Source organism: Bos mutus, chromosome 21 (assembly GCF_027580195.1).
Source record: "Bos mutus isolate GX-2022 chromosome 21, NWIPB_WYAK_1.1, whole genome shotgun sequence".
Lineage (NCBI taxonomy): Eukaryota > Metazoa > Chordata > Mammalia > Artiodactyla > Bovidae > Bos > Bos mutus.
Window position 1 is genome coordinate 18170261 of NC_091637.1, and position 15935 is coordinate 18186195.

Consider the following 15935-nt stretch of genomic DNA (forward strand, 5'->3'; position numbering starts at 1 on the left):
AATCATCTCTAGGCAAGTGCTTTCCTGGTGGTTCAGTGGTAAAGAACCTGCATGCCAACCCAGGAGATGCTAGAGACTTGGGTTTGATCCCTGGGTTGCGAAGATCCCCTGGAGGAGGGCATGGCAACCCACTCGAGTATTCTTGCCTGGAGAATCCCATGGACAGAGGAGCCTGGCATTGCAAAGAGTTGGACACGACTGAAGTGACAGCATGCATGCATTTCTAGTAGAGAACGTAAAAAGTATTATTGGGTTGGCCAGAAAGTTTGTTTGGGTTTTTCCTTAGAATGCAGTGGAAAAATACGAATAGACTTCTTGGCCAGCCTCACATTTCCCCCTTTTGTCCCCATTAGTCTATCTGTAGTCTTTTTTACTTATTTATTTATTTTTACTTTTTGAATGTGTCACATGGCATGTGGGACCTAGTTCCCTGACCAGGGATCGAACCCACGCCCCCTGCACTGGTAGATGGACTCTTAACCACTGGGCCAGCAGGGAATTCCCTGTATGTGTAGCTTTTATCTCCCTAGGCTGCTCCCAACAGCACCTTGTCTGCAGCGTAGCCTCATGTCACTCTGGGGCAGCTTGTCAAACAATCCCTGTGTCAGCACTTTCTTGGTCCTGGTCTTCCCAGTCTGCAAAGGCCCACTAGGCTCTGTTCTTGGCCAGTCTGATAGATCCCCTGCTGCTCATGTTCCCTGTTTTTATTTGAGCCTTGTCTCCATCCTCTATTACCTTCACCTCCGTGAAAAGAGGTCTAGTGGAAACTGAAGGAGTGGCTGCTAGTGCTAATATTAAAAGCACTGGGATGTCTCCTCCTCTCCAGATTGCCAATTTGATAGAGAAATTCATGATCGGTGACTTCTAGGACTTGATTGCTGGGGTGGGTGGAGTAGACAAGGTAACTGGGGGCGGGGGAGGGGCCGGGGAGGTAGGAAGCCCATATTCAAGGCCAATGCCTAACTGAGGAGTGTCAGAAATGACCTCGTTTGTGATGCTGAAGCAGATTAGATATCCAGGACAGATTGTCTGTTGAGACCAATAGAGCCCTCAGCCCAGAGTCCCCTTTCCACTGGAGCCACCAAACTACATGGGGGCTGTGATCAGGATGCTTTGTGTGCCTGAGTAATGCAAATGTGCCAGGATGTATATACACATGGATATGTGTATATGCATTCGTGTGTGTGTGTGTGTGTGTGTGTTTACCACCACCCCCTACCCAGGAAAACAATAGTTATGTATGTGTATGTGTTAGCCTCTCAGTCATGTCCAACTCTTTGCAGTCCCATAGACTGTAGCCCACCAGGCTCCTCTGTCCATGGAATTCTCCAGGCAAGAATACTAGAGTGGGTTGCCGTGCCCTTCTCCAGGTTATTTTCCTGACCCAGGGATTGAACCCAGGTCTCCTAAATTGTAGGCAGATTTTTTACCATTTGAGCCACCAGGGAAGCCCATGAGGCACCATAACAAATGAGTTTTGATATACACACTTTCATTTTTTTCTAGAAAAGTTGTTAAAATGTATTTTCCTTCTTTGGGAAATGTCGTCAGGACCCATTCCATTTCCAAATGATAACATATTATAAATTTAAAGAAATGCCTTCTTTTCAGCCTTTGATATTTACTTAATTAAATGGTCAGGGTACAGGAAAGCCAACATGAACATAGCTTCCAAAAAGAAAGACACTTTCTGGAATATTCAGATAGGATTCTAATATTAAAAGGTCCTCCTCATGTTCATGTTTTCCCAGAAAACAGACCATAGACTGCAATCTTTTATAGTTCTGCTGGGTTGGGAGACCCAGCCCTTTACTGCCTACAAACTGGACTGAGTTCCCTGGGGCAATACAAGTCACTGAGAAGCATCTTGCTCTGGACCACAGCCCAAGCCTTCTCCAGGCGGAAGCTTTCACCTCTGAGACCAGGCCAATCCACTCCAGAACCCCAGGCAGCCCCCCTTCCTTTGTCTTGAATTTCAACAAGTGTTTGTGTGAAAAATACTGAGTTAATACAGGCTAATGTGCTTCGGAAAATGCCTGGCTTTAAACGTGAGCTGTTATTCAATTTGATGGCTAGCACTTTTTATTAATACTGTACATCAAAAGCGTAAAAATGCATAATGTGTATATTACATTTACTATTATGATTCATCTTACTCCCGGAAGTCCACACACAGCTCTGTCAGTGCGTGAAATGTGCCTTCCCCATCCACCTTCCAGCGCATCTCTGGGCCTGGCCTGCCTAAAGCCTCTGGGGACCCAGACGATCTGGTGTACTTAGTGGTAGGTGTTTCCACAAGACGGCATAGTTGAAAAATAGTTGTTTTTTTGTTTTCACTTTCTGTCTTAGTGAAACATTTGTGATTTTTTAAGTGTAGCAGAGCAAACAGAACTGTGCCTTGCATCTCAATGTCGACATCTGATTTCATGCTCTCCTGACAACCACAGCACACTTCCTACAGTTATGCTTTTTTTTATTTTTCCTATCAAGAAGGTCTCTCTCCTGCTTCTGCCAACATTTGCTCTGCTAGCTTCAAACCCTACCCAGTGTTTTGCACACTCTTGTCTAGCTGCTGGCTTCAGGTATCTTTTATCAGCCTCCCACAGATCAAGGTTCCCACCTGCCCCTTTCTTTCCTTTTTTTAAACTTTTTGATTTACATTGGGGTATAGACAATTAACAGTGTTGTGACAGTTTCAGGTAAACTCAGGCAACTCAATCATACATATACATGTATCCACTCTCCCCCAGTCCCTCCCATCCAGGCTGCCCCATAACACTGAGCAGAATTCCTTGTGCTGTACAGTAGGTCCTTGTTGGTTATCCATTTATAATATAGCAGTGTGAACATGTCCATTCCAAACTCCTTAACTATCCCTTCCCCCAACCCCATCACTCCTCCCAGCATCTGCCCCCTTCCGTACTTCTGTGTTTGAGAGCTGGAACCATGGCTGCTTTCCGTAGGTGAAGATCTCCCAGAGAATCACCCCAAAGCTCCACACGTCACTCTCCGTAGTGAACTTCCGGTACATGATGCTTTCGGGGGGCATCCAGCGAATCGGGAGCATGGTATGTCCTCCCACCTAAAAGGGGCCGAGACAGAAGCACACACAGAGTGACCCAATGACCAGAATCAGTTGCATCAGTCTGCACTCTTCATCTGAAGATGCCCTCTTGATGCATCTTATTCTAAGATAGCCAAATGGGATGCAACTTTTGTGTCAAAAGGCCAGTGGAGATGCTGACCTCCAAGCCCTAGGATGCTAGAGGCAGCTAGGGTAGCAATTAGAGATCACACCTAAGGGAAGGTAGGCTCCTTGGCATGGAAGGTCAAGAAAGATTACAAGATGATTTGAAGTGGGAGAGAGGGTTTCAGAATCTGGTACTACAGTCAGATCTAACCTTGAGAAGGAGTCCAGAAGGAAGTCACAAAATCACTGAGCGAGGCTAACAAGTCTCAGAGGATTTGCAAACATTAGGTTAGACTCCTTGGCCAAGGAGGTTAAAGCACAATGTGGTCGATGTGCACCTAGTCTGTAGAACTATGGCTTTAGCATTTATCTGACAATCTTGAAATTCTCACTGCAACTTAGGGCTTGGAGAGAAAGGGATAGGGAAGTTCAAAAGCATGAAATCAGGTGGACTACAAGAGAATTCACAACCATTCTTAGCAAGATCGCAAAAGCCAGGAAGGAGAGTGTTTTTTAAAGTAAGCCAAGGAAGACATTGGGCTTCCCCAGTGGCTCAGTGGTAAAGAATCTGCCTGCAACGCAGGAGATGTGGGTTTGATCTGTGGGTTGGGAAGATCCCCTGGAGAATGAAATGGCCACCCACTCCAGTATTCTGACCTGGGAAATCCTATGGACAGAGAAGCCTGGCGGGCTATAGTCCCTGAGGTCACAAAAGAGTCAGACACGACTTAATGACCAAACAACAATAACAATAACAAGGACATTAGCCAGCTGTGGATCAACTGATCTGCAGTCCAGGATATGAGGAAGCGACTGACATTCAGGCTTTACTTCCCTGAGAAAAAACAGTAGGGAAATCCTCACTGCCCAGCAGGTTAGAGATATTATTAGCATAAGTGGAAGAAAATTCACAGCATGTTTTAGAACTCACGAACTAACTGCATCATTCATAAACAGAGCAGCAGAAATTGGAACTTCTGGCTAACACATGAAACTTGTTAGAAAACTGTTTTCCACTGATCGAAAAAGAGCTCTCTATAAATGAACTATTATGATGAACAATGAATTGAAGCTCTCATTTCTATGATGGGCCAGTTGTAGGAATTATAATCATAAACACATAAGAAAGAATGAGGTGCTGAAGACGGGGAATCTTGTTACTAAAAAAAGAGATCATGTTTGCATTATCCACAAAGTATTTTAGAAGGTAAATGATAATATGGATTTGCAGAAGTTGTTTTCAACCTGGGGTTTTATAATCAAGACAGTTCTGCATCGAGTGTAAAGACAAATGAAGATGTTTCTTTCAGATAAGTAAAGACTCAGAGAGTTTACCACTCATGGCCTTTCAGAAAAATAAAGCAGAAAAATTAATTGAGGATGTACTACAGGAAAATGAAAACAGAATCTAAAATATACAATGAGTTGTAACATAACAGACAGTGCAAAGCAAATAAGCCACAGAAACACAATCTAAATCAAAATAATGGTCAGTACTATGTTAGTTAAATGTAATATAATTACTAATAAAGGATTTCTGTAAGACAGAGGTATAAAGTAAACAATACCACTAATAATGCTAATAGTAATATCATTGCTACTATTAACAATATTCTGGAATGAAACTTTTAGATAATATTAAAAATAAGTGCATATAAGAGTAGATAGGGAAATAATTAAAAGCCCGATAAAGACTCTGCAAGGGAATTTATAGCCTTCAATTGTTGTAACAGTTTAACTTTAAATGTGCTTGCTAAAATAGTAATGTAGCTACTAAGAGAATAAAAACAGTACATATGGTTTCCAAAGCAGTTTCAGGAAAATAGAACCAAAAATCTCTAACCAATACAAAAAGACCACAAAAAAGAAGGCGGGATAATGGTGAATAACAAGCACAAATGAAAAAGAACTTTAAATTACATCACTATAGACAATGAGAACTAATAGGCTATACTGTCTTTTAAATAAAGAAAAAATTTATGTTAAAAAAACCAAGATGCATGTTATCTAGAAAAGACATGTTTAAAAGGAAATAACAGAAAATGTTGAAAATTTTGAAAGAATTTAAAAACACAAAACAGTAAAAAAAAATACTCAATATATGATGTGCAAAATATTTAATACATTGATACGTAAAACTAAAGGGCAAATATAATTGAATAGATAATATAACTTGAATAGATAATATGCAATATATGTAATACATATGAAAATACAATCCATGTATAAAGTATATTGATATATGCTATATAATCAATATAGAGTATATCAAAAATTGAATATACACATGAAAAATATTTCAGGAAGTCAAGAACTAAATGAAGACAAAGTGATCTATATTATATCTGAAGGTGATAAAATTTGCCATTATGAAAAATCACAAACATTTTTACTCAAATTAACAGCAATAAAAATGTATTAAAAAGTAAAATAGGTTATAAATAAAAGAAAACTGACAAAGCTACAATTACAAAGGCAAATTAAAACACTTATTTTGCAAAATGATAGATCAAGAAGACAACAAAAATAAAGATACATTTAAAAAATACAAATAATGAGTTTTAATTGATAGATACGGGTGATGTATGTATCTTTCAGCCTCCTTAAAAATTTGCATATTATTTCCAATTACCTAAAACGTGTTTACAAAAACAAATCACATATTACCTTAAAAAAGAAGTCAGAAATTCCAAGAGAAAAAACAAGGTAAACTAAAGTAAAAATAAAAGAGGAAAAGCTATTCTTTCAAAAGATGCCCAAAACTACCAACATCCTTTCCTAATAGTTCTAATTCATTAATAATAGAAGGTAAACTTCCTTTATTTAATACACTAAATATCATATTTACTGATAAAACATTGAAAGCATAGAAGGTATCTTCTATTACAGATTTGATGCAAAACTCTGTAAATGATCCTAGTCAATACAATAAAGTGAGAATAAAAACAAGATAAAAACACTGAAAAGGAAGAGTCAAGACTATCATTGTTTGCATATGATATGACAGTTCAAGACAATTAGCTATAAAACAATTAGAACCATTTTATGATTTAGTAAGCTACTCAGACGTAAAATGAATATACAAAAATCAAATTACTCTCATGCACTGTAGCAAGGACTTCAAAATTCAATGAAAAGTAAACTTGTTTGTACAATAGCAATAAGAACAACAACCTAAAAAATGTTTAAAATTCCTTGGTATAAACCTTAGCAGAAAATTTATAAGGTCTATGTAAATATAACTATTAAAAAACATAGAAGATCTGAAGACATGGAAAGATGTGTCTTTTCCTTGGATAAGAAGACTCAGTTATAAACTTCTAATTCATCCCAAAATTAATCTAAAAATTCAGCACCATCTAAATAAAACCCTCAATGGCATAATGTATGGAAACTGACAACACAGTACCAAAATTCATCGAGAGGAGCATATGATTAAAAAAACTAAGATATACTTGTAATAGAACAACAGGGATATTTGCTCAATCAGATAGAAAAACACAATATCAAACTACAGGAATGAACACACTGGGTTATTGGCATAGGAATAGACAAATTTCTTTGATCAATGGAACAAAGTAGAGTCCAGAAAGAGACTCACGTATCAATACTGGAATTTAATATATGAAATGATGGGTTAGTAATCAGTGTAGGGACAATGAACTATTCATTTAAAAAGTACAGTTAGATACCTACCTCACACCATATACAAAAATCATTTCCAGATGGATTAAAGAGCTAAACATAAAAAACAAAACAATAATCATATTAGAAGAAAACTTAGAAAACTATTCGTATAACCTCAGGAGAGAAAGGCCTTCCTAAATAAGACACATGTTCCAGAAGCCATGAAGGACAGAATTCAGAGATACCCCTGGTAAAAATTAAATACTTTTGCATGGCAAAATACAAAATAAGCATAGTTAAGAAACAAATGGCATATTTGCCGTATACATAAAAAGGAATTAAAATCCATACATTATAAAGTGTTTTCTTTAAATTAGTTAAAAACAAGAAATCCAACAGGGAAATGAAGAACAGATGATTCACAGAAGAGCTACAAATGGCCACAAACACATGAAGAGATGTGAGTTAAAACAATAAAGAGACACATTCTTTATCACGTGGGGAAAATGAAGAGACTGGTACTATCCAGTGTATAAAAAGCCCGAGGAAAGAGTTGTTCATTGCTAAGATTGGGCAGCCTTTTCTGAGGGCAGCCTGGCAGAATATGTCCGCCCTAAAGATGTTAAGTGAAAGTGAAAGTGAAGATGCTCAGTCGTGTCTGACTCTTTGCGACCCCATGGACTCTAGCCTACCAGGCTCCTCAGTCCATGGGATTTTCCAGGCAAGAATACTGGAGTGGCATGTCATTTCCTTCTCAGGGATCTTCCCAACCTAGGGATCGAATCCTGGTCTCCCGCATTGTAGGCAGACGCTTTGCCCTCTGAGCTACCAGGTTAAGTGCCTTTTAATTCAGCAATTTCACTTCTAGGAGTCTTAGAAAAATACTTGCTTATGTAAGCAAAAATACTTCGTTGAAGATATTTTATTTCATTGTTTTTAAGGGCAGCAATTTGTTCATCATTAAATGTATATGCAGCACTTAAAAGGAATGTAGTAGAGTTATGTACCATGATATGTAAATATGTCCAGGATATATTAAATGAAAATGTAAAACATTGTAAATATACATTAGCATTCTCATTTATGTAAAATGTGTGTGTATAAGCAAATATATTAAAAGGCAATAACATATAAGTCTGTAAATGCATAGAAAAAGGTCCAGAAAGATAGTCATTTAGCCAGTGATTTCCTCCAGGAAGGAAAAGTGAGAGAACTGACCAAAAAGAAAACTCCATTTTTTTCTATATTATTATTTCTATGCTGTCTGTTCATGAGCATGTACCACATTTGAAAATTTTAAAACAATAAAAGGAAAAAAACTAAACATATGACTAAAGGAAAACCAGTGGGCCTAATTTATTCATGTTCTAAATCAAAATACTTTTTTGAGAAAAATTAGGTTTTTGATGAAAGCTAGTGGAACGGATTCTTGTACCTGGTTTCTTGAATGAAAAGGAAAAGAGGTTAGGAATATGGGAACTTTTCTCTTGATGAGAAACGGTAAATACTGGATTCTTACAAATTGATGTGGGCTGCTTGCCTCATCTGATGATTCTATGCATTACCCAGAAGAGCCATTTCAAATTGAAATTTCCAAATGTACAAAAAGAGAAATCTGAGTGCGTTGGTATAAATTTTGAGGAGTTTAAATCTCTGGATCAAAAATTATCAGAAAGGTATTAATCAGTCACAGAGGTACTGCTAAGAAGAATTTTATTAAGATTTACACTGGGTGGCATCATCAGTGTGGGTGAAATTTATACAGCATTCCTCTAGAAGTGGACTAAAATATTTCTAGTGGACTGTGATATAACAACAACAACAACAAAATCAATAAATTGGAAGTCAAAAACCCTGGGTTCTGATGTGACTTTTGATAAACTCTTAACTTTTTGAATTTCAATTTCCTCATCTTCAACATAGAAGTCAAGCAACAGCTGTCTCTAAAGTGAGATGATATATTCAATATATAGAAACCCACCGAGCATCATGAAATACAAGAGCATACACATAAAATGCAGAGGCTGTGCGCTGTGTGTGTGGTGAGTGCCAGGACAAGCCTGATTTCCTAGACTGTCCATATTTCCCATAGGTCTGCCTAGACTATACTGATTTTCCTTCAGAGCTGCCTGCATTCCTGTATCCTTCTCTCATATTAGAGAGATTCACTCTGGGAAAGTTACTGGTCAAATCCTTCCCAGGTTAAAAAAACACACACACACACACACACACACATATATATATATATTGACAAATATGCCCATGATGAAACCTAGCCAGGCAAGCAATGGGATAAAATAATAATCTTAATAAGAATAATCCTAATTAATACACACTGAATATCACTGGCTGTGAAACACACTGGATGTAACATACCACTGGATGTTACAACACCCTGCATTTAAGTCTCTCTCTCATACTATGTGGCAGAGTTCCCTATGATCCCCATTTCACAGATGAAGATAAGGTAACTTGCCCAGGCACTGCCCCAGAAATTCTAGTTAATGATCCAAGCTTTACAATGAGATACACTAAGAATCTGAAGGCTGAGCCTTTGAACAGGAAATATACAGGAATAAGGCAAAAATTCCAAGGAATGAGTCAAGAAAAAAACAAGTCCTTGGAGATCTTTGGATCATACTACTTTAGACAACTCTTCCACCACTTCCATTATCGTGGATTCAAGATGCTTGTCAGCCTGACCTTCCATCACAAACTTCCCTTTCACCTTAGGATGTCAGTGGCCACTGATGATCATTGCCGAGATCCATTATTTCATTAGTGGCTGCAAAAGGGTGACATTCTAATTCTAGCATTCCCTCTGCATATATCAGCTGGAAATCTTCCATGAATAAGAACTTTCCTTCGTTAACTACTGGTTACATTGGTGACAGTTTATATAGAAACTCCTTTTATCTACCAGTTTTCAGAATAATGAGTTCCTCCTCTGTATGTGTGTGTTAGTCTCTCAGTCGTGTCTGAATCTTTGCAACCATGTGGACTGTAGCCTGCCAGGCTCCTCTGTCCATGTGATTCTCCAGGCAAGAATACTGGAGTGGGTAGCCATTCTCTTCTCCAGGGGATCTTCCCGACCCAGGGATCGAACCTGCATCTCCTACGTTACAGGCAGATTCTTTACTGTCTGAGCCACCAGGGAAGCCCGAGTTCCTTCGCTACCATCCTCTGAAGGTGACCAGTGAGAGGCTTATTTTGTTTTAGCTTGTTTTTGAGAAGCATACTTAATTATTTGTGCCTGTGTGTGTGTGTTTACACATTTGAAGTGTTTCAGTTAATTATAATTTCTCTTTTTGATGCTCACTGTTCAATCTTTGGCCAGTAACAGCCTCTTCAAGCTGGCACATCTCACCAAACCCCAGTGGTCTTTGATAGCATTCTTGCTTTCTGACATGAAAAAAAAAAAATCCTAGGCTCATTTTGTCCACTTGCTGTCCTGGCCCTAATTCAGTTATTTTTTTCAAGGAGCCTTGGGTCCTTTCAGTGGACAATGGAATTTAGGGACCACGTGATGGAAGCCAGGAATGCTCACCTCTGTTGGGTTGATCAGTATTTATTTGTAGGTCCTTATAGTGGAAAACACTAGGAAAATATTTCCTTTGAAAGGAGAATATATCATGAGTTCATATTGATTTTTCCAACTCAAATTTAGGATTACAGAGTTTTACTTAATTTTTTTGGTTTTATATTTGATGTTTTTTTTTTTTTTTTGCTGAAAATATTGATTCTTACATTAGTGATATTACTTTTTTTTTATCCTAATATATATATATATTTTCAAATTCAGCTGAAGATCATTACCAACAACATGATTCTGAAAGCTGTCTTTGCAGCCCTACTCATCTTTAGGATGTACATACTAGGGACATATCTAAGACACTGCTGTGTTTTAAAGTCACAGGAAATAATTCCTCTCCGAGTGGCCAAGTCACCAACATAATGTCCAGGTTTATTTGTTTCATTTCGCTTTTGATTTTTAAGACTTGCTTTCCTTTTTCTTTCCCACTCAACATAATATTTTGAAACGATGCAAAAACCATTACGTGATTTTAAAGTCAACCCCAAATCAAGGTACGTGAACCTAGTCGAGCTTCATCTCTGCTCACTCCCTCCATCCTGCTCTCCTCCTCCCCTGAAGGCAACCAGTTCATGCTCGTTTTTAGTTTATTCTTCAATTGTTTGTAACGTAAGCAAATAGGGATTATATTCACTTTCCTCATTTTCATAAACGGAAGCACCATACCACATCTGGTACATGCTTTACCTTTTCCCACATTAGGGTTCTCTCATTCCTTTTCTAGCTAGTTTGGACTCCACGTGCACGACTAAACCACAGGTTACCTAATCAGTCCACTGTTTATAGGTCTGGGATTGCTGCCATTCTTTCGTTATTGCCAACAGGGAAACGCACTTTTACATATAGCTCAGGATGCTTCTCACTCCTTCTAAAGGGTAATAGCCTAGAATTCCCATTGGATAGTAGCCTAGAATTCTCATGCAATATAATAGGCAGAGAGAGACTTCAGTGACCACTGAAAGGAATTCAACCTAAGGTCCATATAACTTTGGAAATACACGCAATCCTGCAACCTAGCAAGGATAGTTTTGAAGGTTTATGCAGATCCTTACTCTCTTACAGACTTTTTCTAACACTGAGAACCCCCTGTGGTAAGCAGTTTCCCTGCCCAACTGTTCACGCACACATGCATGCGTGCACACACACACACACACACTCACTCACACACACACGCTGCCACTCTCAAAGGGGAAGACAAATGTTTCACTCATTCTAAACCTCAGGAGAGAAAACCTACAGACCACAAATGAATAAACTCTATGAAATATTAGTATAGGTGTTGAAAATGAATGTCTCTAGTGACTGGGAAATAAATTCTTTTGCAAGTTCGGTGGTTTTTAATTCTTTTCAAACCACTGAAGGGGGACAAATCAAAAAGAATTATCAACTGAGAGAAGAGTAAAAAGAAATTTTGATAAGACACCAAATGTGATTTTGGGCAAATAACAAGATATGAGTTGTTGTAATAAAACGCTTTCCTTTCCCATCCATTCATTTATTGTGAATAGTGTTTCTCATTTCTTATATTTATAAAAATAAAAAAGCAGTAATAGAACTGATTCTGAACCTTAACCTTATTCCTTATTTTAGCACTAAATAATATTGATTAATGAATATAGGCTAATTGAAAAATATGAGATGGATTTCCAAAAATATTATGTGCCTTAAATTTCATATTCATCAAAAATTGTTATATGTATTATCTGATTATTATTTTGATTTACTGCCTATTTCTGTATATTACTAATAATTATGATGATAACTCAATCCAAATCTCTTAACATCTAGAAACTTAAGGCCACTGGTCATTAAAAATTAAAGTCTTCATACATATTTTCGTGGCCTTCTCAGGTGGCTCAGTGGTATAGTATTCACCTGTCAATGCAGGAGACAGATACAGGTTCAAGCCCTGGGTGGGGAAGATCCCCTGGAGGAGGGCATGGAAACCCACTCCAATAGTCTTGCCTGGAAAATTCCATGGACAGAGGAGCCTGGGGGGCTACAGTCCATGGGGTCACGAAGAGTCAGACACCACTGAGCACCCACACACGCATGTATTTTTGTCACCTAAATTATGATAAAATGGCCAATAAAAGGCTTTCATGCATAAAAAAAGAATCCATAAGGATATTTGGTGGGGAAACTGGAATGAAACTATAAATTCAAGAAGAAAATGGAACCATGTAAAACTGAGGATTTAAGTACTTGTTTATGTGTTTAATAGATGATGGATCAAATTGCTCTGGTATTTAAAGTTCATTAGATGCATTAAAGGAATAATGTGTTTTTAATGTCAATATTTACAATGTTGTGGAAATGGCATACTTATAATAAACATGTGGAAGATTTTAGATGGTAAATTAAAACGTGCAAAGGGGGTATATTTTTTAAAAAATTTGTTTAGGGGCATTAAAGTTTGAAGATCACAGGGACATTAAAGATTGAGCGTCCAGGATGCAAAGTTTAGAGTCTTTCTGGCTAAATTCCATTCTCCATGGTTGTATCCCACCCATCTTCAGGCCTGCAGCTGTATCATGGAAAGCTGTGGTACATATACACAATGGAGTATTATTCAGCCATTAAAAAGAATACATTTGAATCAGTTCTAATGAGGTGGATGAAACTGGAGCCTATTATACAGAGTGAAGTAAGACAGAAAGAAAAACACCAATACAGTATACTAACGCATGTATATGGAATTTAGAAAGATGGTAACAATAACCCTGTGTATGAGACAGCAAAAGAGACACTGATGTATAGAACAGTCTTATGGACTCTGTGGGAGAGGGAGAGGGTGGGGAGATTTGGGAGAGTGGCATTGAAACATGTATAATATCATGTATGAAACGAGTTGCCAGTCCAGGTTCGATGCACGATACTGGATGCTTGGGGCTGGTGCACTGGGATAACCCAGAGGGAAGGTATGGGGAGGGAGGAGGGAGGAGGGTTCAGGATGGGGAACACAGGTATACCTGTGGTAGATTCATTTTGATATTTGGCAAAACTAATACAATTTGTAAAGTTTAAAAATAAAATAAAATTAAAAAAAAAAAAAGATGTGAGAGAAAACCATAATGAAAATGAAACATGTACCACAATGTTCATTGCAGCACTATTTACAAAAGCTAGGACATGGAAGTAACACAGATGTCTATCGACAGATGAGTGGATAATGAAGCTGTGGTACATTTATACACAATGGAATATTACTCAGCCATAAAAAGGAATGCATTTGAGTCAGTTCTAATGAGATGGATGAACCCAGAGTCTACTATCCCGAGTGAAGTAAGTCAGAAAGAGAAAGACAAGTATCATATACTAGCCCATATATGTGGAATCTAGAAAGATAATACTGATGAACTTATGTGCAGGGCAGCAGTGGAGATGCAGACGTAGAGAACAGACTTCTGGACACGGGGGTGGGGGTGGTAGGGGCGGTAAAAGGAAGAAGGCAGGAGAAACGGAGGGAGCAGCAGGGAAGCGTATACACGAACACATGTGAAATAGGCAGCCAGTGGGAGTTGGCTGTACAACTCGGGGAACTCAAACTGGGGCTCTGGAACAACCTAGGGAGTGGGATGCGGTAGTAGATGGGAGGGAGGTTTAAGAGGGAGGGGACATAGGTATGCCTATGGCTGACCCATGTTGATGTATGGCAGAAACCAACACAATATTGTAATTATCCTTCAATTAAAAATAAATAATTAAAAAGAAAAGATATAAGAAGAATCTAAAAAAAAAAAAAACAAGAACTACAGCCTCACCTCCATCCTCCTGGGGTGCCTGCCTGAAATCCCTCAACCTTATTTCCTCCATTCAAGCCTTCAGCCCTCACTCCCAGCTATGCCCTGAGAGCCAGGAGTAAGCAGGACTGAAGAGTGGAAAGAGAGAGCTGCAGGGGCTGCCAGGCTTGAGTTCTGCTGGGGGCAGGATGCCCTGGGGCAAAGTGCTCCTGGCAGGAGGTGAACCTCCCACCCGCCCACCCCTGTCCACAATCATCCCATCCCTTCTCTTTGGATCCTCCCTTTCCTGCACAAGGAAATTGTCTTGCTCATTTCTGTCGGATAATGTCAACTTCCCTGCAGTCAGAGGGAATCCAGTGCTGTGTTTTAAAGAGAATCTGCTGACCTCAAGAAGACTCTCAGTTCTCTGCATCTCATTACACAGAAAAGGAGGCAATTTCTTCACAGGACACATACAAGCCCGCTTCTCTCCCAGAAGTTCAAAACATCTATCCTCACACACATCTGACAAGGTATAAAGGAGACAGAGTGACCCATATATGCCAGATAAAGGAGCCAGGACCCAGCAAAGGTGAGCAAACACAGGGCATTTTTGATACCCATAGAATGATTCAAGCTTTCTCTGAAATCGCTCATCCATGGGGGCCATGTTGAATCTGTCAAAGTAGATCAGAGTGGCAACTGCTTTCTGAAGAGTTATAGAAACGTTGCAATGTACATTAATGGCAAAATATCTTAATTCAGGAGATTATCGTTAAGACTGTCATGCACAGTGTCATTTTTTATTTATTTAATTTTAATCTTTCTTGATTGCATGTCTCAGGACATAGGAGAATATCCATATGCATTAAGGAAAAAATAAAAGTTTAACCTATGCTTTCTTTGTCCCCTGGAAAGCCTCCTGGTTTCCCAAATGCCCCAGCAGCTTTGCCTCTTAAATCTAGGTCTGCAGGTCTGAGCAGTCCATCAGCCAGGGCTGGCAGCCCCGGCAGGAGCCCTAGCAGCCACCAAGCACAGTCTTTAAAATCACTGCCACTCTTACTCAGACTATGCCAGACTTATGGAGGGTCTGTGGTGTTCACCCACATGGGCTGCCCGTTGGTATTCGTGACCTCCAGTGCAGACCCACACTTCCACACACTGGGAGGGAAACTGTTTAGGTAAACATATGTGTGTGCCAGCCACACGCAAGTGGATTATTGGTATTGTTCAGGCGCTAAGTTGTGTCCGACTCCTTGTGACCCCATGGACTGCAACACGCCAGACCTCCCTGTCCTTCAGCATCTCCTGAAGTTTGCTCAAATTCGTGTCCATTGAGTCGGTGATGCCATCCAACCATCTCATCCTCTGTCACCCCCTTCTCCTCCTGCCCTCAATCTTTCCCAGCATCAGGGTCTTTTCCAACGAGTCGGCTCTTGGCATCAAGTGACCAAAGTATTATGTAACTTCTCATAGACATAAACTGAAGATCATGGCCCAGTGTTTTTGGAATTCTTTTGAGGCAAGGTGCAGAGGAAACTCACAAAGACACCACTATAGCGCTGCTCCCTCAAAGAAAAGCTTTATGACAGCTTAAGGAAAAGACATTCCGTTTAGCAGAATCTCTGTGGAATGGCTCTTTCAGGCTGAGCCTCTAGGCTCGGATTAGGAAAAACCCTTGGAGTTTTTCAAAAACACAAGGAGTGTAACAGTTAAGCTGTTGAGCAGTGTGAGCCTGGAGGATAAAGAGGCCCATTGTAATTCTGCTCAACTTTTTCACCTAGAGCTGCATCTGCCAGGAGCA

The 15935-nt window shown here is 39.2% G+C and overlaps 1 protein-coding gene across 2 annotated transcripts in view; it reads right to left on the minus strand.

The window, feature by feature from the left end:
• NTRK3 (neurotrophic receptor tyrosine kinase 3) overlaps positions 1–15935 on the minus strand; it is a 435527-nt gene that overhangs the window by 14441 nt on the left and 405151 nt on the right. The window contains exons 17-18 of one of the 2 annotated variants that reach the window (XM_070358230.1): positions 6887–6928; positions 2924–3082 (exon numbers count right to left, since the gene is read on the minus strand). In XM_070358230.1, the coding sequence (XP_070214331.1) occupies positions 2924–3082; positions 6887–6928 (201 nt within the window). The remainder of the gene's footprint in view (positions 1–2923; positions 3083–6886; positions 6929–15935) is intronic. The other variant, XM_070358231.1, reaches the window with a different exon arrangement.